The sequence below is a fragment of the Triturus cristatus genome, chromosome 4_1 (assembly GCF_964204655.1).
Source record: "Triturus cristatus chromosome 4_1, aTriCri1.1, whole genome shotgun sequence".
Taxonomy (NCBI): domain Eukaryota; kingdom Metazoa; phylum Chordata; class Amphibia; order Caudata; family Salamandridae; genus Triturus; species Triturus cristatus.
Genome location: NC_140585.1, coordinates 643,309,637 through 643,332,782, shown reverse-complemented (window position 1 = coordinate 643,332,782; position 23,146 = coordinate 643,309,637). Strand labels below are relative to the sequence as shown.

Here is a 23,146-nt window from a genome sequence, read left to right as displayed (position 1 = left end):
CCAAAATATTTATTTCGGGGTAGAGCTGGCAGCACAACTTTCAATCAGCTACACACAACTTAATGGCTTACCTGTATTCCGTCCAACTTGTTAAACAACCTGTTTAATTTCTATCACTGTCAGTGACGTTTGTATGGATCATACACAGTCCTCACATGAAATCCCTATAAAAGCATTCTTACATTTTCTGACCTTTTATGAAAGCAGCCAGAGGGATCAGAAGGGATAGCTAATGGTATACAAACGCAACAATAGTTCAGAAATGAGGTACAATAGAGCTAGAAGCAGATGCCTTTGGCTTCTCTGCTTCCAGCAGGAAACGTCTAATTTATACTGCGGTCCTGACACCGATGGAGGCTAGAAAGTGAATCCCTTCTTCCCTCCATCCCCCCACCCCGCGTCTTTCCTTTCTGCTATAATATATACAATGTGCGAAACAACCTTTAGATCGCATGCTTTATTTTGCATGCAATTACAACCGCGTTTTAACAACCAAGTTGTTACAACGCGGACCATTACATCCCAAGTCGTTACAACGACTTGCTGTAGGGGGCAGAAGGTGTTGGATTTACAATCCAACACCTTTCTTGCTGTTGCACAAACTGGAGTAGGAATAGTAAATTATACTATTCCTAAGTCCAGCGCGCCCCCTACAGCAAGTTGTTAAAATGACTTGCGATGTAATGGTGTGTTATAACAACGTAGTCGTTGTAACGACAGCGCTGTAATGGCACGCGATGTAAAGCATGCGTAGTAAAGATATATATTCGTACAATGTACTGTACTGTAAACCTGAGCCATAGTTCTGTTTTCAATAAAGAGTTAAGAGACACAAAAAAGAAAGTGAATCCTGATTCTGTTGAATCTGTAGACTGTTCATCGGGGATAGAGGCCCTGGTAGGTGGATTTTCATTGGAGGATGAAAAGGGAACCTGGTGGGCACCCCACGCGAGAGGACCAGATGGCTTCACTGATGAGACAAGAAGTTGGCACAGTGGTGAGAACTCCCCGACTCATTGTGAACTGTTCTGACACCTCTATCATGCCAATGTCAGAGGCTTTGCTCCACCACACTAGGGTAGCGGAGGAAAGACTGTCAGTTAATGGGGTGCCTTGGTGAGTCCTTAAAAGGACTAGATCAAGGCTATTCTGGAAGCAGAGTGTGGTGCTACATGGAAGTTGAGGATCTGAAAGGACACTGATTACCAGTGGCCTGTAAATAGCCTGTATCTGGCCCTGGTAGCAGCTGTGGTAGCAGCTGTAGATGGATCTAAGTATGCAAACATTCAGGCAACTGTGGGAAGCCAGTGATCAGATTCTGGGCAGGAACAGGTGAGCTGGTTTGGGGCCTTTGGAGCTTGCCTAGGCAAGCTCTAGGGACCCAGAACTGGATAGGGAAATTGGAATAATATACTTCACACTCTTCAGGAATGTAAGAAAACCACCTGATCAAATGCTTTCACTGTTCAAATGTTCACTCGTGAACAAAATAAGTGGCATAACACCCATCATTCATCCAGAGGATCTGTAAGCAGACAATGCCCTATGAAACAATGCACAATCTAACCTTCACAGCTAATTGACCATCACATTATACAGTATTTTAGTGGAGGGAAAAATACCTAAAGCAATGGTGCAGAAAGCAATTATGTGGTATAAATCATCTTCAATACAAATATCCGGTAATAAGAAAAGTGTTGAAGTGCTGTAGATTCACATGCTTGCCCACTCCTGCCACCAAGTGCTGGGCATGGACACTGCAAGTTTTTCTGCATACCAGAAGTTTCAATTTCGAAGAGACTCTTCATATATCCCCAAAAGCCACAATGCAGCAGTATGAAGACTCCACCTGAGATTGCCCCCCCACCCCCCACAGGGGATGAGTTAAAGTAGAGTGAAGTGAAGCAGGATAGTTAATATCTACAGGTGCACTAAGAAACAAAACATAATAACGTACCTAATGTAAAACCTCTAAGACATACTCAGGAAAGTGGAAGAAAGACTTCAAGCTACAAGCAGATAGTCACAGCTAAGTAACATTTCAGTTTGCAGCATGAGCAGCTGTAGATCAATCACATGCTAAAACAGACTGAAAAGTCGAACTCTCCCCCATACGTGGTATTTGCAATATGGAGGCAATGTTTTAAGGACTCTGTCTCGCTTGTCAGATTTGAACGTGTATACATTAATGCGATGTGAAAAACGGTGTTGTAGTTATATGTCTGCAAGCAGTAGGTTTCCAAGGAAGGCCATAGTAGTTTCTATTTTGCTAGTGGAATGTGTTCTTGGCACAGACTTAAAAGTAATTTTGCCTAACAAATAACAAACCAGAATGCACTTTTGTATCTATCTTGCAAAGCCAGACTTTGTTGCATTTGCAAAACACTACTTAGGAAACCCAAACTCAAATTTGTTCTGTGGATGGATTTGTACGGTCAAAGTAGTAAATTAGTGCCCTTTTTACATCAACTAGATGCAATACTCTTTCTGATACAGACGCAGATAGTGGAAAGAAAATAGGCATGTGAAACATCTGATTCATATGGACTAGGCAGACAACCTTTGGTAGAACATGCAGGTTTACCCTTACGATGACCTGATGTTTATGAACCAGAAAGAAAGGCTCCTCCACGGCCTGTAATTCTCTAATTTGATGTAAAAATGTAATTGCCACTGGTAGACACATACTGCATGTCACAAGAATGCAAGGGCTTAAAAGGAGGGCACATGACCTACAGTAGGGGCCCAACGTAGAGACTAGTGGTGTACTTGGTGAGATAGCTCAAGCCCCCTCCATATATGCTTTAAGAACTGGTATCTAAAATAAAGATTGATGTTGCCAGTTTTGCACATATGCCCCCAACATAGCGAAATTATGCCTCATAAATGTGTATGCCGTTCCTGATTTTTGTAGGTGTAGCGCAAAGCAGACCGTGTCTTGAACTGAGGCCTGGAGACACTGTGCACGTCAGCTGCTACATTAATGGTCAAATGTTTTTCATTTTATGACATAAAAAGTGTACGTGGTAGGTCTATGAATGTTTCGCAAAATGAAAACAGTCTCTTGAGGAAGCTGCAGGTAACTAAACTCTAGGACCTCAGGTGCGAAAGCACAATGTTCATGGCCTTTAGTTTTGGTTGTCAGTTAGGTGGTCTGCCCTAAAAGATACTCTCATGTTTGGACCCACATTTCTAGCACGGAATACCATGGTTGTCTTGCCCACGCATGAGCAATGAGAGTGAGTGTCACTGATGTGGCTCATCTTCCTTACTATATATGGCCGCAGAAGCACTGGAGGAAATGAATAGGCAATGTTACCCGACCAGTTCATCCAGAAAGCATTGCCCATGGAGTTTGGATGTGGTTTTCTGGTGACCCCTTTGTTCCTGAGCAGAATATATCTTAGTCATGTTGTCTGCACCCACAAGAACGGTCTTGTTGCAATTGTGTAAAATACTCTGGGTGCAATTTGACTTCAAGTCCTAAGAAATTGATGGCAGCTTCTGTTCAGGTACCCTGAACAGTAACCTTCTCCAGCAGCATTTGCATCCCGCTAAGGAGGCATCTGTGGCAAAGATCACCTGTGGCTGAAGATCAACAAATTGCATTCAGTGTCACAATTTCTACTTGTTCCACCGTTTAAGATTGTGCTGAGCTCTATGAACACTAGATCATCCCACATACAGGTCACTTGTAACTATTGCCTTGACAGACAGACTTGTAATAGCGGCACTGAAGTCGAGCATTCTAAACGAATGCCCAACAATGTTGCGATTGTTTCTGGTCCAGGGAGGATCTGGCTTGACAGTTCGTGCTGGACGGTTCCCATGAGGCGCAGGATCAAGACTGATTTGCATATGGCTGTGTCCAAATTGGGGTAGCGTGGCTAGCAAAAAAAAAAAAAACGATCGCTTAAACCCATATCTGTGACTGTGGATGAATGTTTGCATTGTTCAGCATTGCGTCCATAATCTGTATTTTTTGCTTCTTCACAAACTAAGCCCTTTGACTGCAAAGTTTCTAGGATTACAGAAGGACCTTCTTCATCAGAGTAGGTTCCTTCAAATTCTTCCGAACAGAGGGCAGTCGAGGGCTTTGTAGGATCCGCACAATGCATTCTATAGCACGCCCATTGGTGTTTCCTCAGACACTTTATAGTCTTTATTTTTTAGATAAGCGATTCCTTAAGATCTCTGGGCAAATAGAGGTTACAAACTCTATGATTTTACAAGGGGAACTTACTGCTGCATTTTGTGCAAAACTGGAATGGAGTGTTCTCCATACCTCCCCACAAGTGATTCTCATATGAACTGGCGCTCAGAATAAAACTCCAGTCAGAGTGGATTCTGAATGTTGGGCATCTGACTAGGTCTCCTCTGCTGGAAGAGATCGTGGTGCCTAGATTTGAATGACTGACGCTTTGTTGATGGTACTGGACCTCCAAATGCATGTCTGATGGAGGAACACACCTGCTGGCAGAAAAGAACAACCTAAGGTGAAGTCTGAGTGGATTGTGGGTTTTTGGGAGTCATCATAAATCACCTCAAACTGAAACCTCTACCTTGAAGAAAAATAACGTGAAATGTCTGCACTAAAAATAAGATGGCAGAAGCAACAAAAGCAGGTGAGCTACAGCGAACCCATGCTACAAACATTGAGGTTTTGCATAGTGCTTGGTAGCACAGAAACATGCTGTGTCATAAAAGATGTTGCTCTTACTCATCTTAATTGTGCCACTTAATTGCTCTCCGAGGATTGAAAAGTGGATCTCATCCATTAAACTTCCAACCTCTCTCTGCTTGCTTCTTGTCGATTTTGATGCAATACTTTGGGGCATGGCTCTTCAGTTTAGCGCTATGTTACTTCCCTGCCAGGCCTGCACTAAATACAAACCCATCCATATGGAATTCTAACTCTCCATGCCTAAGGGCTTTGGGGCTGTGCCCCCATTCTTTTGTAGCCTCTCCATTTAAACATTTACCATAAGAAATTTTAGAATAAGGCTTTTTGTTGACAGCTTCCTGTCTGCCCTTAAACCGATTGAAATTCAGGCACATTCACAAGCTCCACTGCACCTGTGTGAGCACCTGAGCATGTGGCCGACGATGGGCTTCAGAGCGGACAGGGCTTACCCAGACACAGCTTGCTTATCTCTGCCTCCATCACAAGGGCCAAAATAAAACAGCCTTGGGCGTTTTACCATCAAGCCCTGGTTTTAAAACACTCCACCTTAGCTGCTGTTTATTCCACACTTTTCTATTCCTTTTCTAAGCCTTATTGACCACATCTCACTCTAGGACAAGACAAGAAAGGGTGGGTAAAGAAGAATATAAACTGATTTCCCAGAACATACATTCTTATTTTAGTAAAAAAGTATGTGAAGTTACTTGAAATACCCTCGCCTTGTCCCAGGAAGCGCTTGTCTCAAAGACAAGTGTGTTTGACTTGACGGCAGTACAGGCTCCTCCGCCATTGCGGAGGAGTGTCGCCCTACCGCTTTTAAGCAGCTTTTAGAGGCGGGCAGGTGGGCAGGGCTGCTCAGCTTTCTGGGCAGGGATTGAGTGGTTTGCCAACTCCTAAGTGCGCAATGACTGTTTGGTCGGACCTCTCGGGCCGCCCGAGCCAGTCATGTGCACTTTCCCAGTTCTCCATGCAGGCTGCATTACAGCCAGTGGGGCCTGGTTGAGCTTCTGTCTGAGACGGAGAAGAGCAGGAGCGGAGACGCAGGACCTTGCACAAAGGTATGTTTATTTATTTTGATTGTTTTGTTTATTAATATGTGTGACCTGCCCGCGACCGACCCGACGACCGCTACACCACCCGCAAGCCATGCCGGCCACCCCAGCTTGACGGGAGCTCAAGCCATACACATGCCATGATCGGAGCAGAGCACTGCCCAAAAAAGCACACCCAAGTAAGCTGGAGCCTCTATTATAACTGGAGTTCCTTGAAATTAAGTGAAAAACTATTCTCCACTGAGCCTCTCCCATCCCTTCCCCTCCCCGACATTCTTCACTAGTGCTGCTGTCTACATATAGCAGCGAGGGGTTCAGTGAAAGCTGCCTTATTTTAATGACTAATGATGCTTGTTTTATTTTCGCTGCAGTATTGACTACGTGCCCCCCACTTCACATTAAACAGATATATTCTGCAGGTGAAATAAAATAATCATTCATATACTAAGTGTAGCTCTCAGTTAGGTACACTGTTGGTTATACCAATGAATGAGACTGTGTACATTTGTGTGAATAGATTAGTAGGTGATTGCAGGGGTTGACAGAGTGGCCGGGAATATGATTTGGGTGACTGGTAGTGAATAGCTTAATGTGCATGAGTGAAAGTGAGTGGGTAGGTGAATAAAGACAGTGGGTGAGTGTGAATGAATTGTTGAATACAGGTGGTTTAGTAATTGAATTAATATGGGCTTATGGTAGTAGGATGAAAGTGTGTCCGAGTCCCAAATAGAGACCGGAATGTTCCATGCAGCCCTCAATAAACCTTGCTTTCAAGGTTTGAGGGGTGCATGCAACATTCCGGTCTCAATTTGGGACTCGGACACACTTTCATCCTACTACCTTAAATAAATAAAAAGACAACAGTGAAGGTGTAAGAAAATGAACTGAAATGAGTGTGGGTGAATAAGAATATGTGTGGGATCAAAAGATGATAATGATTGATTCTTCAAAGGAATCAGGTCACTCACAGCCACTTGCATCCTAGCCAGATCTGAAACCTAAGTGGACTAATATATGCACTACAGGGATCTGTGACTGTGTGGTCAGAGGTTTAAACCTCCTTGTTTATATTTTTGCCCCACCACTATTTGCAATCACCAGCTGCTACTGGTTTACTGGACATTAATGCAAATATACAATATTTACGTTTAAGCATGTGTATATAAAGCCATACTTTTAGTCCTATTCTAGTCATAAAGTGATACTTACTAATAAATATATCTTTATAAACAGTACTGGGAAAAAGTATGGTTTTGTAAAAAACTAGGAAATTTAGGACAGCTAAGGATCATTCAAGTGCACAAACCGATTAGTTCCCTTTGTAAATTAGCCAATTGCCCACCTCCCTGGCTAAGCTTTCCAACACTCCAATGATTAGAACAATGCAAAATAGCAATATATGAAAATTAATTCAGCAAGTCCAAAAATAAATTTCCAGACGTCTTGGAAGGGTACAGTTAAAAATTAAAATGTTCATTATTCTTTCCAATCTTCTTGAAAAAATACAGCTATATAGCCAACACGTTTCCACATTATGATATTAGTTTGTTGCACTATGTTGCCTTCATTTAGCTAAAGAACATCTGGCATGCTGAGGACCCAATGCTGTAAACCATGCTCATGCTTTTTAACAACAACATAAAATCGGTCCTTCTGTATGGAGCAGAAATGTACAGAACAACAGAGACCACCACCAACAAAGTCCAGACCTTAATCAACACCTGCTGCGGAAAATCCTCCAACTCCGCTGGCCAAAGACCATTAGCAGCAATGACCTATTGCATCAGGCTTTCCAACTCACTGCTCAAGAAGAAATCAAGAAAAGATGCTGGGACTGGATAGGTCACACTATCCGCAATCCCACATCAAACATCACCAGGCAATCTCTCACTTGGAACCCTCAAGGGAAAGGGAAAAGAGGAAGGCCAGAAACCCGTGGCGCGGAGGCCGCAAGGCTGACTGCAAGGAGATGGCTTACACCTGGAGTCAGATTGAAAGAAAAGCGCAGGACAGAGAAGGACTGTAGGGTCCTGGTTGATGGCCTATACTACAGGAGGGATAGTAGGCATAAGTAAGTACATATGTAATGTTATCTCGCCATTTTTTGTTAATCTTCTGTGGAATACAATGTTTAACCCTTGTCTTTATGATGGTCCCTGAAGTGAGAGATATTGGACTCTAAACAGTGATATTGTAAACTAAATGGGATTATTTCAATCTTTGAATTAGGTTTAAATTGGGATAAGGAACTCCATTATATTTTCTACGTTTGGTTTCTACATCATGGTATTAGTTTGTTGATCCATGATGCTTCACCGTTTTATTCTCACACTGTGTGAAAACATAAATTGAGCTCTTGCTTTGATGACGGTATCTGAGGAGGGGGTACATCTGATTCAAAAATAGGGATATTGTAAATTGAATGAGATTATTGCAATTTTTTCCTTAGGGCTGGTAATTAGAACAGTTATCAAATGAGTCCGATATATGACTGGGAAAGGTTTTAGTTTCCGACTGGATATGTTCGCTGCAGCATTGTTTCCAATAGGGTTCTTTGTTTATGTTAACCATTTCAAAATGGCACTGATTAATTTTTATTCTTGAATATGGTTTAGGATGATGTTTCGTATTTGACTGATCAGCACTTGTGCAGTGGACCGTAAATCATGGTCATTGATTCATCGTAGAACTTGACAGGGATATTCTAAATTGGGAAAGATGATTCCAATTTTTGACAGAATTGGTTGATGAAACTATTATTTTCAACTGCGCCTTTTGTATATACACATATTTAGATGGTGCTCACAAATCTCCTTTATAGAAGATGGTCTCATAGTGTTCCTTGGGGTAATTATAGATTGAGTGGGATGAATTTAGGTTTTCCACTAGATTTGTCAATTAACAAATTTATCGCAATGGTGCTTTTGTATCTAATCATCTGAAAATGGCACTCACCAATCCCTCTCCCCCTTTTGAAGATGCCTCGGATGGTGGTCTCAGCTAATACCGACCATTTCAAGATGAGGTTAACAGGTGTCCATTTAGGATGATGATCTTCAATTGGTGGGTATGTGTTTTAAATATTGGTGCCGAATAATCTACAATTGTTGTACAAATAGATGAGGTTGAGATGCGCACACCGAACACGGGTATGTTATTTTGGAAATAAATAGGATATCGTTAGATATTCAAATCTGAGATATGGAAGTTTTGTAAAGGTATGTGTGTTGTGGAATTATGTAATAATTATCTTTTGTTTGGTAGGATCGGTAGCCCAATTGTTTTTGTGAAGTGTACTCGTTTTGCAAAATAAGTATAATGTTATGATGGCACCTGTGGATATATTAATAACGAGTGCGATTAGAGGTTGGGACTTTACTGGATCCAATTTGGAGGGAAGAATGTGAGCACCGCTTGTAGATTGTGAGATAGTCATTGAACAGTAGTGCTGATATATAGACAAATTTCTTTCAATCTATACAGAGATTGCGGGGAATAACGGGTGGGTTTTATTAAATTAGTTGAGCTGAATCAGTAGGAGGGCATATCTCTGGATATAATATAAGACTTATTTCTGGCACAATTTCGAAACTGCATTAATCTGATTACAAGAACTGAATTTGTCTGGGAAGCTCTAGGACCAATTTGGATAATATAGTAAATAATTAGTAGATGTTATTTTCTTCACTGTGCAATTTATATGAAGCATTCACTGTTTTAATCTGCTAGTCTAATCCTTCTTCATACTCTTGGTGTAGAGTATTTGAGTGGACTATTGTAGTAGGCTATTACTACTTTAGTTTTTAATGAGAAATTAAATTCTGTATTTTAATGTTTTTATAATTTTGTCCAATTGCAGCCCTGAGGAAGCCCTCACTATATGGGCGAAACATGTTGGCTATATGGCTGTATTTTATGACCATTGGAAAGAATAATAAAGAATTTAATTTGTAATAATATCCTTCCAAGACATCTGGAGATTTATTCTTGTACTCAATTCATTTGTTTTGAGTTGTTGCCTTTCAATTTTTTTATTGTTTTGTAAAAACTAACATCACTGTTATTCAGAAAATTGTATCAAATTTAGCTTACAGATGACAAATGCTGGTGAGTAACTGCTAAATAGAATTATGGACTGCATCTTACAAGTCGGGGTTAAATGGTATTTAAATATTAGGAAACATGTCATTCCCAATGCACTTTATAGTGATGTCTCATTTTTACTGTTACAGGCCAAATACTCAAAGTTGGTTCAAATACGTTAAACCATGTACTATAGTCAATTTTAAAGAGGAAAACTGGCTTGAAGAAATTTTACTTATGTTGAAAAATGTAGCAGTTTCTTTCCTGATCTGATGTCACAGTTTGAACATCAAGTGCATCTCAGAAAGGCACTATTATATAAATAAAACTGTCCACAAACAAAACTAAATATCATAAAGCACCCTCTCGAGTGTGTGGTAAAGAAAGGAACCTATGGAAAGAACATCAAATCTGACATAACTGTCCATAGGACAGAATGTTCTCCTCAAAATTCTATTGAAACACTCTGATGTATGACATTTCTGGAACTCCTTCCCACAAAATAGACTGGCGGAACATTTTCTGATAATTTGCAAAAAACGAATGACTCAACTCTTCCATACTACTCATGAGGCCAAAGCAGTATAAAAGTCCAGTTACTATAACCTGGTATTTTTGCCTACTGTGCTGTTGCCACCTAAATTAGTCTGTAATACTGTCCTTCGCTGTCTTCCCTTTCTTGAGGGACAGGACCAGTGATGGACAGGACCAGTGGAATGAGTATTTTTTCATTGCACTTCATGCAGAACACCAACCTATGGACCTATAGCTAACCCAGATGGTGCACCTTTAGTGCCTGCCTTCTATGTCTCCTTCACAATAAAGAAATTTGATGAGGTCCAAATTTGACTGAAACCTTTACAAAAACTAAAATGAAAAGAATAAATGTTTGGAAATGAAAAATCTTTTTAGAGAGTCAATATTAACAGTGCTTTTGAAGTAGAAACTGTAAACCTGAAGCCTGTTTGTGAAGAGGTTCTGTGGAAAAGATTGAATTAGTTATTGAGTTGTGACGCACTGCATTTCAAGACACTGCAGGAACACCTAGAGAAGACGTTTCATTATCAGAAAAAAACATACGTTTGCTAAGGCCTCATTAAAAAGAAAACCCCACCCCAAAAAAATTATGAACCCCTTTAATGATTAAGGAAAGATCTAGCAAAATACATAGCTTAACCAACTGTTGGCTTTTTTAGGGAAACCTATATTGTATACTGCACCAGTATTATATGCGTCAACTTTGTAAGTGTTTAAAGAGTAAAACAATTACTAAAGCAACTAACTTAATTTATGATTCCTCTTTTAAATATTGCAGGATTCCCACTTGTCCTGAAATATACTTGCCCATAATAAGAGATTTGCAAATTATGTGAAACACGCAAACATACACCGAAAAGTGATCACAAATCAAAATGTTAACAGATGAATTTCATGACACTCTAAAGAGCAACATGTAGGACAGTGCTTGAAGACACACATTGAAGGTTAAGCGACTCCATAGATGAATTTACATGATAATGTTTATGAAGGACAATTGTAGGCTCATACTCGAATATTTACGCCAGTTTCTATAATCTTGTTACAAAATCCCCTTTTGTCTTTGTAAGACTATGCAAATAGTTTAGAATGTGTACAATACACATTTTCATGGATTGTTTGCTGTATTAGTTGCATCTGTTTGTTATCCCACTAAAAACAAAGAAAGCCGAATGAGGCCTCATCACCCTTGTGAAAAGAAAGCTTTACGAGAAGCCTGAAAGATGAGTTTGAACACTAAGGAGAAAATGAGAAACGTTAGGTGTGTGGATTAGGAAATGTTAATTTCATGCACTTAGGAACACACACTCACACCCCACAGTAGTAGAAGCAGTAGAAGAGGAAAACACTACATGTGTAGGGGTAGAAATATTTGTTACATCATGATGCTGGCTGGCGATGGAGGGTTGCCGCCTTAGAGCCCCCTGAATGGAACTTCCACTCTGGAAAGCATTCACTACATCCATCTGCAAGGAATCAGAGATTGTGACAGCTTGCTCAGCAAGAGAGAGAGAGAACAAGAGAAAGGACCATCCCATCTACAACACACAAAAGGTAAAGAAAAGGCACTTTTTATACAACACTTAAATAAGCAAAAGTTGTTTTTAAAGATGAAGCATAGAAAGAGCTTGAGATTAAAGAAAGCCTTACCCTATAAAAATATGTTTATCAATCACACATCTTGCAGCATCTACGCCACTCTCAGGGAAAAAGGGAGAGGATTGTAACATGTTTCCATACGCCCCATTTGCACCCTCCTACCTCTGCCAAGACCATACCTGTGTTTGTATTCTATTCAGGCCCCTAAACCACAAGATCTGACCACGCCGCAATTCTCGCTCAGCATGATCAATCTCATCAGCATCTTCAGAGAGCTCTTCATCAGGTATTTCGTCCTTGTGTGTCCCGTGACCAGCTTCTTTAAGGAACTTCAAACGACTTGTTGGTATTGTTGTGACCAGCTATGGAAGAGGTTTAAAAAAAAGGTTAAAAAACCATTGATAAATGTTCTATAATTTAATACTTCAACATGAATGCATGTGTTTAGATAAATTAACAGTTTACTTGGTCTCACTTTGGCAGATTTTTACAACATCACCAATTCCATTAACTCATTCATTTGAATCACATTATTCCACATGTAATTTTTGTTTTACACTTGTCTTTGCCTTTTATAAATGAAATCCCTAAACAAGACGCCTCAATACAAGCTCACTTTAATGGTACAGCTTGTCACCAAACTGCTCCACCAAGGAGTAAACAAAAAAGAAAAGAGAATAGAATAGAAAGAAACAACTCTACGATGATTGCTTCCTGCCCCGTGGCCGATTCCCAATAGGTACGTACATAGTATATTGCGTTTATTCATCAGCCAATCAAAGCAATGACCAAAGACCATGACAGGTATCCTACTCCTTCCCCATTAAGCTACATTCCGTCCCAGTTATCATTATACAGGTACAGGAGAGTCTTCTCACATTAGCAAATAGTTATTCCATTGTCAGAAAACTCCACAGTCGGAACTATTGGAACAGAGTGACCCGAGCGCCTAATGAATTGGTTTCGAAAACTGAGCAGAACTACTCCCCTGTCTGCCATAATTTGTAGCTCATCACCTACTCCATTGTGGATAAGACCTCCCTACAGAAGGCAACGATTATGGAGCAACTCCATCACATATGCATCGCACTGCCCACTTGGGTCGCAGCCACTGCAACACTTCTAGGTTGCAACCAGGAAACATACGGTGGATCCCATTTGGGTGTAATATCAATTATACATTGTTTATTAATTAACTTTGGTTTTCCATGCAATTTTACCTTTGAGTATTTCCAATTGCTCTGCAGAGATCTCCCCATTTGATCTTTTCTTCCAGCCCCATTTATCCGATGCTAATCTTGGAAAGGTATATAACTCCCTTGGATGAAATTGTGGGGAAAAAAACTTCTCAAAAGAGATCATGGCTCTTGGAGCTGCTGTTTAATTTATATAAGGCACATTGCACAATTGTACAGTCGGGCGTAATGCAGGAGTTCAGTTCGCCTGATTCAAATTCTACCTTATCCTGCATAAAAGATTGAATGTCCCCGTTAGACCTGGCATCCTTGGCGTGGTTTCCCCTGATTGTTTGCCTCTACCTCCTGCATTATGGACTGTCTGCTGGATTTTGTTTTCGGTGGTTTAGGTACTCTGGGCACTTTGCCACTGCGGATCAGTGCCAAAGCGCAAGTGCTCCCTGTATACATTGTGATTATGAATGGTTATCCATGATTGGCATATGGGTTTTACTGATAAGTTCCTAGTAAAATGCACTGTGCGCGCCAAGGGCCTGTAAATCAAATGTTACCAGTGGGTCTGCAGCACTGATTGCGACACCCACCCAAGTAGCCTTTTAAATGTGTCTCAGACCTGCCACTGCACTGTCAGCATGAGCAGATTTTAACTGCCATAACAACCTGGAAAGTACACCCAGTTGCCAGGCCCTAACTTTCCCTTTTCGTACCACTAAGGTAGGCCCGAAAACAACGCAGCACCTGCCAGCAGCCCAAAGAATTGCAGCACGTTAAGTCCAGTGCACTGACCTCCAAAGACCGAGATCACAGACTCCAAAGCAGGCCCTGCTGTGCGCTTACAAGAAACAACGCATCATAGGACCGCAGTTCGCCGCCGCATTGATCTCCGGCACGCTCCAGATTTCCATGCATTGCACCTGTGCACCACGTTTCGCTGGTGGACCACCTGCAAACCAGAGCAGTCTTGGAATTGACACCTCACTTGCCCATGCAGTCCAGGTTAGACACATCACTTCTCCTGCATGGAGCAGAACGGATGCCACGCTTACAAGGATTCAGGAACTGGCCCATCACTATGTTTTCTGACACTTCCCTCCTCTGCATCTGTTGCCTCATGGATTTTGATGCATCTGAAATACTTTGTATAGGAATCACGCATCCATAGTTTTCTATGGGCAGAATTTTTGAAACCTTTTAAAAGTCATATTTTGAGCTGTGTATGTTGGATTTCTGTTGTTCAGGTCTTGTTTGGTTTAGATAAAGATACTTTATTTTACTAAACATTTGTGGTGCCCATTTGTAGTGTTACAGTGTGCAAATACTTTACACATTGCCTCTGAGAAAAGACTGTCTACTTGTGCCAAGCTTCCAGGGAGATGAGCAGGGGTTATCTAGGTGTGCAACTCCCTTATCCTGACAAGAAGGAAGGGTCCCTACCACTGCAAACTAGAAACCCTAATTTCGAACATGCCCCTTCACTACACATAGCCACAATAAGCCTACAAGTTCCAGCTGTTCATTTACGTAATGGACAATGCAGCAAGATGGGGAAAAGCTCAAAATTAATGTGCATTGGGGGCCAGGGGAGTGGAAATGAGAAGCTGCTCTTTTGCTGCTATTGAATCTCGAATCGCCAATGTTGTCCGGACAGGTGTGCTAAGGCACACAATCTGGGGTCTGAAAGTCACTCTTAGCCGTGACACACCCCAAAGGGATCTTTTCATCGCCACTTTCTCCATACAAGAACAAAGCTTTTCAATCTCATATTCAGAATTTTCCTTCAAGATTTTGTCAATTGTTTCTCTATCTGCAGTAGTTTTATTGGAATTTTCATTCAGGACCTTTTGCACATAAAATTGGATATGGTTTGCTGCTGAAATTAGTTTCCAAGCTCACAAGCAAAGGCTGGAAAAAGGAAAATGTTACTTACCCAGTAAGCATCTGCTTGTGGTATAAAGTGCTGTAGATTCACATGGTTAGCATAAGTCCGCCATTTAGTGTTGGGGTCAGATGTGTGCAAGTTGCTTTTCTTTGAAGAAAGTCTTTTGAGCCACGAGGTAGTGAGACTCCTTTTGCTGGTGATGCACACAATAAACAAGTACAGGTGGCAGGGGGAGCGCATGTGAATCTACAGGACTACATACCACGAACAGATGGTTACTGGGTAACGAAAAGTTTCTTACCTGTCGGTGTAGTTTTGTAGCTTGAAGATCTTTCTGGATTCACTATGCTGTGCATTATTCCGCGATCTTGTGGTTGGGTCCGGATTCGTAGTCTTTTGTTTGTTTTTTTTTTTTTTTTGTAGCCCAGGTGGGCGTCGACGTCCACCATTTGGTGCACCTCCCGTGACGTCGTCGTGCTTCCTGCGGAAGTCCCACCTTTGGGGCGCCATCTTCGGGTTCTTTTTTCCCTGTTTTTTTTAACCCTAGGCGATTGTTTAATCCTTTTGTCCATATTTCTGTACGTTTCCACTTCTTTGATCCTATCCATTTCACCCCCTCTTCCTCCAGCCTCATCTTCCTGGCGGAGGTGGGTGGGTTCGCTAGTGAATCCAGAAAGATCTTCAAGCTGCAAAACTACACCGACAGGTAAGAAACTTTTCGTTTTGCAGCGTGAATCTTTCTGGATTCACTATGCTGTGCATAGACTTTGTAGCGGTTTTCCTATTTTTGTGGTGGCTGGGTGGAAGATGATCGCTGGTCGTTGAAAATGTGTTGTAGCACCTTCTGTCCGACCTGTGCTTCCTTATTCATTTGAATGTCCACGCAGTAGTGCTTTGTGAACGTGTGCACAGATGCCCAAGTTGCTGCGAGACAAATGTCTTGGATGGGCGTGTTTGCCAGGAAGGCAACTGTGGCCCCCTTCTTCCTTGTGGAGTGAGCTTGGGGCCCCTCCGTTAGCTCCTGTCCAGCCTGTTTGTGACAGAATTGAATAGTGAGGGCAATCCACCTAGCGATGGTGCCCTTGGTCACTAGTCTACCCATGAAGCTAGTAGCAAAGGACACAAACAGCTGCTTCGACTTCCTGAGTTCCTTGGTTCTTTCAATGTAGTGCATCACCGCTCTTCTGGCATCGAGGGTGTGCAGGGCCTTTTCTGCGTTTGTAGTCGGGTTTTGGAAGAAACTCGGTATCTGGATACTCTGATTCATGTGGAACGCCGACACTACCTTGGGCATGAAGTGTGGGTCCGTCCTCAGGACTACCCTGTCTTTGTGAATTTGAATGTAGGGCTCCTGTAGCGTTAGTGCTTGAAGCTCGCTCACCCTGCGTAGTGAGGTTATGGCCACTAGAAAGGCAGTTTTCATCGTCAACATTTGTAGAGTGGCCTTGTGAATGGGTTCAAACGGCGCCTTCATGAGCTCCGTCAGAACCACGTTTAAATTCCATGCCGGCGGCGGCAACCTTTTCGGGGGTGCCATTCTTTTGGCTCCCTCCATGAATCTCTTCACCACCTGCGAGGTGAAGAAACTTCCACCCTTCTCACCTCTGGTGTAGGCAACGATCGCTGCTAGGTGTACCCTTAGGGAGCTCGAGCAGAGGTTACTCTTTAGAAGGTGTGTGAGGTACCTCAGCACAGTTGAGTCTCTTGTCATTCTGTTTTGCAGGCCCTTTTTCCTGCACCACACCGTGAATCTCTTCCACTTTGCGCTGTAGCACTTTCTTGTAGTAGGTTTCCTTGCCTCCCGTAGCACTCGCATAGTGCTCTGAGGTAACCTTAGGTGTGCGAACTCTAGGTCTTCAGGAGCCATGCTGCTAGGTTGAGTGTCTCTGGCTCTGGGTGCAGGACCTCCCCGTTTTGCATTGAGAGCAGGTCTTTTCTCCTCTCGAACCTGTACGGATTGCCGTGCGCCATTTCTTAAATCTGTGAGAACCATGTCTGCCTCGCCCACTGTGGAGCCACCAGGATCAGAGTCATGTTGCTGGTTCTGCACTTGTCGAGCACTCTGTGCAACAGGGGTATCGGTGGAAAGGCGTAGGCAAATGTCCTCCACCAGCTTATCCATAGGGCATTTCCCTTGGATTGCTGATCTGGTTGCCTGGACGCGAAGCTTTGGCATTTTGCATTGTGGCGTGTTGCAAATAGGTCTATTGTGGGAGTCCCCCATCTCTGGAAGATTTTCTCCGTTTCCTGGCCATTGAGCTCCCACTCGTGCGATGCCGAGGTCTGTCTGCTCAGCCAGTCTGCCTCCACATTGTCCTTCCCTGGTAGGTGAATTGCCCGTAGATCTATCTTGAGAGGTATGGCCCATCTCCAAATCTCCTGAGCTAGGGATGAGAGGGGAAACGACTGTGTCCCCCCTTGTTTGTTGATGTAGAACATCGCCGTGGTGTTGTCTGTCTGTACCAACACCCTCTGGCCGAACAGGTGTCTCTGGAATGCCTTCAGGGCTAACAGTATCGTTTTCAACTCGAGGTAGTTGATGTGGCGGACCGCGTCTGCTGGAGCCCATAGACCCCTCACTCTGAGGTTGTCCATGTGCGCTCCCCATCCTTTCTGCGATGCGTCCGTGGTAATGGTCACTGTTGGGATTGGTGGTGTCAGGCTTCTCCCTGTTGTTATGTTGTCTCTGTTCCACCAAGTTATCTCCTCCTGCACTGCGTGCGTAACAACCACTAGATCCTCCCAACTTCCGTTTGCTTGTGACCATTGCTGTTGCAGCCATTCCTGGAATGGTCTCATGTGCAGGCGTACATTCGGCACCAGCTGGATACAGGACGCCATCATCCCCATCATCTTGCTCACCGCCCTCACTGTCAGAACTCGCCCCTTCTGGTAGAGCTGCGTCTCCTTCAGTAGAGCATCTGTCCTCCTGTCGCTGGGCACTACTGTACTGTTGAGGGAGTTGATCTTTGCCCCCAGGAAAATCTTTACCTGTTCCGGTTCCAGCGATGATTTTCCCCAGTGGATGGAAAATCCCAGATTTGTGAGGGTGTCTGTTACGCGTTTTGCGTGCCTCTCGCACTTCTCGCGTGAGTTTGCCTTGACCAGCCAGTCGTCCAAGTAGGGGTATACGTGTATTCCCTGCTTTCGTAGGTGTGCCGCTACCGCCGACAGGCATTTTGTAAAGACCCTTGGTGCTGATTTTAATCCGAAGGCCAGGGTTGTGAACTGGTAGTGTTCCTGTTCGATGTTGAATCTTAGAAGGCCCTTGTGCCTTCTGTTTATTGGGATGTGAAGGTAGGCATCCTTGAGGTCCACGGTGACCATGAAGTCCCCTTCTCTTATCTGTGGCAGTACCTCCTGCAGTGAAGTCATTTTGAACCTTTGCGTTCTGATGAACTTGTTTAGGTAACGGAGGTCCAGTATGGGTCTGAGGTCTCCGTCTACCTTCGGAACCACAAAGTAGTTTGAGTAGACCCCTCTGTTGCGTTCCCTGAACGGCACTGTCTCTATGGCTCCCTTTTGTAGGAGTTTCCGCGTTTCTTCTCTGAGTATTGCCAGTTCTTGGGCCGATCTCTGTCTTCCCTTCGGCTTCCTGTTTGGAGGTCTTTTCTCCAAGTCTACGCAGTATCCGTACTGCACAATGTTCCGTATCCACTTGTCTGTGGTTATACGCCGCCACTCCTGAAGGTAGAACCTCAGCCTTCCGCCTACTGGTGACGTATGCTCGTAGGCTCTTTAATCTTCTCTTCCCCCTGATGACACTTTTTTGCGCCTCACCCTTGGGGACCTTACGAGGGTAGGCGTCTTCTTGCGTGCTGAGTCACTTCGAGGAGGGCTGATCGCCCCCTCTCCTCCTTTGGCCACGTCCGTTCCCTCTCCCGCGAAAGGACTGGCCCCGAGGTTGATATTGCCAGCTTTGCTTCTGCTGACTTTGTCCGTGACCTTCGCCCTGCTGACCTTGTTGGAACGCCTGGTGCGATGTCCCTTGTTGGCTTGCACCCCTACCGTAGGGTCTCCTCGAGGGATTACCTCGTCTCATTCCCCTCAGCTGTAGGGCCCCCATGGACCTCGCTGTCTCGTTTTCCTTCTTGAGCTGGGTGAGCTTTTCGTCCACCGTTGCTCCGAACAGTGTCTCTCCGTTGAAGGGGGTGCCAAGGATGTTGTTCTGCACTTCCGGTTTGAATCCCGAGATTCTTAGCCATGCATGCCTCCTCTCTGTGACCCCTATGGCCATGAGTCTTGCTGAAGTCTCTGCCCCATCCAACGCCGTCTTTATACAGGAGTTGGCGATGTTCTTGCCTTCATCCACCAGGTGAGAGGCTCTCTGGCGGTATTCTTCGGGGAGGTGCTTTACTAGCTCCCCCATCTCATCCCAGTGTTGGTATTGGTGTCTATTGAGGAGTGCATTCGAATTCGCCATGCGCCAGTGCATTGCGGCGTTCCTCTCGACCTTTCTGCCTGTGAGGTCGATCCTCCTGCTCTCCTTATCCGGAGGTGGCCCCGAAGTTGCTGGAACGTTGGCCCTTCTCCTGGCCGTGGAGGCTATGATGGAGTCTGCGGTGACGCTACCCTTGATGTAAGGTGGGTCCAGGGAGGAGTGCTTATATTTCTTCTCTGTCCTGGGCGTGATCGACCGGCAGGTGGCAGGCTCCTTGAAGGCTTCTCTCCCCTGGTTCATCACGCTTTGTAGCATGGGGAGGAACTGACTCCTAGTCTGGATGGGGAGCAGTGTTTCGACGAGAAAATCGGCTTTCGGCCTCTCCTCGTCGAGTTTGACGCCGAAGGCCATTGCTGCGCTCTTCACCACCATATTGTATACCCCGATGTCGTCGGGTGGCGAAGGCCTCGAGGGGTACGTGTCCACGGCCTCCTCCGGGTTTTCGGTGTCGAGATCGTGCCATTCGACGTCGTTGCTGGTAGATGCCGCCGATTCGTAGAACGACTGTTGGTCTTCTTCCTCGGCTTCTTCCTCATAATAGGGCTCCTCTTCTTCCTCGAGATCCCTTGTCAGCCCTTCGGCGTCGAACTCGCCTTCGACCTCGACGACGTCCGCCGATGAAACCGTTGGAATCTTGAATTCCTTCATCCTGGCGTCGAACTCCTTCTTCCTTTGAAGGATGTTCTCCATTTCGGCCTCGAGCCGCCTCTTCTTTTTCTCCATTTCGGAGATGCTTTCGGCGTCGACCGCGGGTCTCTTCGATGAAACTTGCGTCGACGTCGAACGTTCTTTCTGCGTCGATCGGCCAGTTTCATGGGACGATTTCGACGACCCTTGCCTTTCGGCGTCTTTCTGCCCCCGGGAGTCCTTTTGTAAGGATCCGCTTGGCCTTTTGTCCGAAGTTCCCCCTTTGGACGTCGAAGTTTTCGGCGCCGGGGCTCCCTTCGTGGACCTTGACTCAGTTTTTCTCGAGTCACCCTCGTGTTTTCGAGGTGTCTTTTGATTTGCGCTCGACGATTCTCTTACCTCGTCTTCTTTTTTCTTGTCGGTCTCTACGACCGTGAAGTTTTCGGCTGTCTCGGCGACGTTGTCCTCGTCGTCCGTGTCGAGGCCCAGCTCGTAGAGTGTCGGGGGTTTCCCTTTGCCATCCATGTTGGCGTTGGCTCTTCTCTGCCTCTCTCTCACTCTGAGTGTCTTCGGCGCGAAGGCTGAGCAGGCGTTGCAGTCGATACTCCGGTGATCCACCGGTAGGCAGAGGTTGCAAACCGGATGCTGGTCTTTCTGCGCGAACTTGTGGTGGCAGTTTGGGCAGAACTTGAATGGCGTCTTGTCCATTTCGCTCAGGGTCTCTGAGCGTGCATTCTCCAAGGCTGTCGAAGAAAAAAGGTTCGCTGGTCCTCTTTCTTCGCGCTCCTGATGAAATCTGTTCTATTCCTGATGTCTTCTCTTGATTCTATCGATGAAACTCTCTTTTCTTCCTTCTTCCTCCGAGTGAATTTCTGGAGCTTCCCGATGACGATCCAGACCCAACGGCGGAAAAAAGAATCTGAAGATGGCGCCCCAAAGGTGGGACTTCCGCAGGAAGCACGACGACGTCACGGGAGGTGCACCAAATGGTGGACGTCGACGCCCACCTGGGCTACAAAAAAAAAAAAAAAAACAAAGAAAAGACTACGAATCCGGACCCAACCACAAGATCGCGGAATAATGCACAGCATAGTGAATCCAGAAAGATTCACGCTGCAAAAGTAACATTTTCCATTCAAGGCATGTGTGGCTGTAGATACACACGCTTAGCATAGACTGTAAAGCAGTTCACCGTAAGTGGTGGTTAACCTGTGGGAGTTAGTTTGAAATAATGTCCGTAGGACTGCTTTGCCCACATTGGCTTGTTGACGGGCCAGCACATCTACACAGTAATTTTTCTACGTGGGGTAGACCATGTAGCTGCTTTAAATATGCGAGCTATGGGCTATTTTTTTTATGAGGAGAGTGAGCTCTAGGAGGAATGGGTAAAGTTATTTTAGATTTAGCATAGCACGTTTGAATGCATTTAACAATCCATTGTGCACTACCTAATTTGGAAATGGCCCTCCCTTTGTGAGGTTTTAAGAAAGTGACAAAGTTGTAGTGTTTTCATAAAAGATTTAGTCCTGTCCAAGTAATACATGAGAGCTCTTTTTACATCTAACATGCGGAGAGCCCTTTCTGAGTCAGGCTGAGGAAAAAAAAAAAAGACACGTAGTTCAATAGATTGATTAAAATAGAATTGTGAGATTACCTTAGGAAGAAACATGGGGTTGGTGTGAAGTACAACCCTATCCATATGCATCTGAAAGAAGTGCTCTTCTAAAGTTAATGCCTGAAGCTCACTGACACATCTGAGTGAAGTGATAGCAACTAGGAATGTTACCAGGATAAAAACTGGAGGGGCAGGAGTGGAGTGGTTCAAATGGAGGGCCTATTAATCTTTTTTAATCCAATACTGAGATTAAAAGTGGGAGCTGGTGGCACTCTAGGAGGAATTACTCTTAAGGCTTTCCAAGCAAGTCTTTGACAACTGGAATCCTGAATAGGGAAGGGTGTTGCCTATTTTGCAGCTATACTGCCACTGTTCCTAGGTGTAACCTTATAAATGTTAAAACGAAATCGGAGGTATGTACGTGAAATAAGTAGCAGACAATATCCTGTATATTAGCTGCTAGTCAATGTATTTGGAATGACAATAGTGAACAAATCTTTTCCATTTGGCAGCATAACAGGCCAGATTTGTAGACCTGTGTGCCTCTTTAAGAATATCCATACATTGTTATAGGAGATTGAGGTAGCAAAAATTCGAAGACTTCAGGAGCCAGACTGCGAGGTTGAGCAATCTGGGGTCCGGGTGTCTGACTTCTCCATGGTTCTCTGTTTGGCAGTGCTTCGAGGGAAACTACTCACAGTTTAAGAAGTGTGGTAAACGATGGTTGCCTGCCCATGTGGGATCCACCAGGATGAGGGTGACAAATGTCTGCCAAAGCTTGTGAGCCAGAAATGGAGGCAGTGGGAAAGGTGGAAAAGTGTATGCAAATATCCTGGACCATCTAATACATATAGTGCGTTGATTGTAGGTGTGAGAACCCGGAGGTGAAGCTTGGGCGTTTGGCCTTTTCTGCTGTGACGATGAGGCCTATTTGGGGTTGTCTGCAATGCTGCAAGTATTGAAGGAGGACCACTCATGGACTTGTTGGCGCCTCCTGCTGAGAAGATCTGTAAAGTCATTGTCCACTCCTGGGAGATAGTCCGCTAACAGGTGAATGTTGTATCGGAGAGCCCGCGTCCAAATGGTCTGAGCTAAATGGGAAAACTGAGGACTTGATGCCCCTTTGCTTTTGGAGACATGGTTGTCATGTTTCTGCCTTAATGAGGACTACCTTGCCAATTAGGTGAAGAAGGAAGGCTCTCAGCGCTAAGTGAACAGCTAGTGACTTCAGGTGATTTATGTGGGAATCTCTCAGACTGTGTGTCCAGTGGTCCTAGACAGTTACATGTTAGGCATGCACACCCCATCCTGTAAGGGAGGCGCACAGTGTTACTGTTCTCTGAAGAACTGGGTCCAGGAAATGCTGTACCTTTAACAGGTTGTTCATATTCCACCACTGCAGAGCGCGGCAATCTTGACGGCTGACCAAAATT

The 23,146-nt window shown here is 44.3% G+C and overlaps 1 protein-coding gene across 8 annotated transcripts in view; it reads right to left on the bottom strand.

Moving 5' to 3' along the window:
* ATP2B1 (ATPase plasma membrane Ca2+ transporting 1) overlaps window positions 1-23,146 on the bottom strand; it is a 475,107-nt gene that overhangs the window by 24,428 nt on the left and 427,533 nt on the right. For 6 of the 8 annotated variants that reach the window (XM_085653032.1, XM_085653026.1, XM_085653028.1 and 3 more), the window contains 2 exons: window positions 12,135-12,317; window positions 11,736-11,822 (listed from right to left, as the gene is read on the bottom strand). In XM_085653032.1, coding sequence (XP_085509158.1) covers window positions 11,736-11,822; window positions 12,135-12,317 — 270 coding nt within the window. Of the gene's footprint in view, window positions 1-11,668; window positions 11,823-12,134; window positions 12,318-23,146 lie in introns of all 8 variants that reach the window. The other 2 variants (XM_085653034.1, XM_085653033.1) reach the window with 2 other exon arrangements.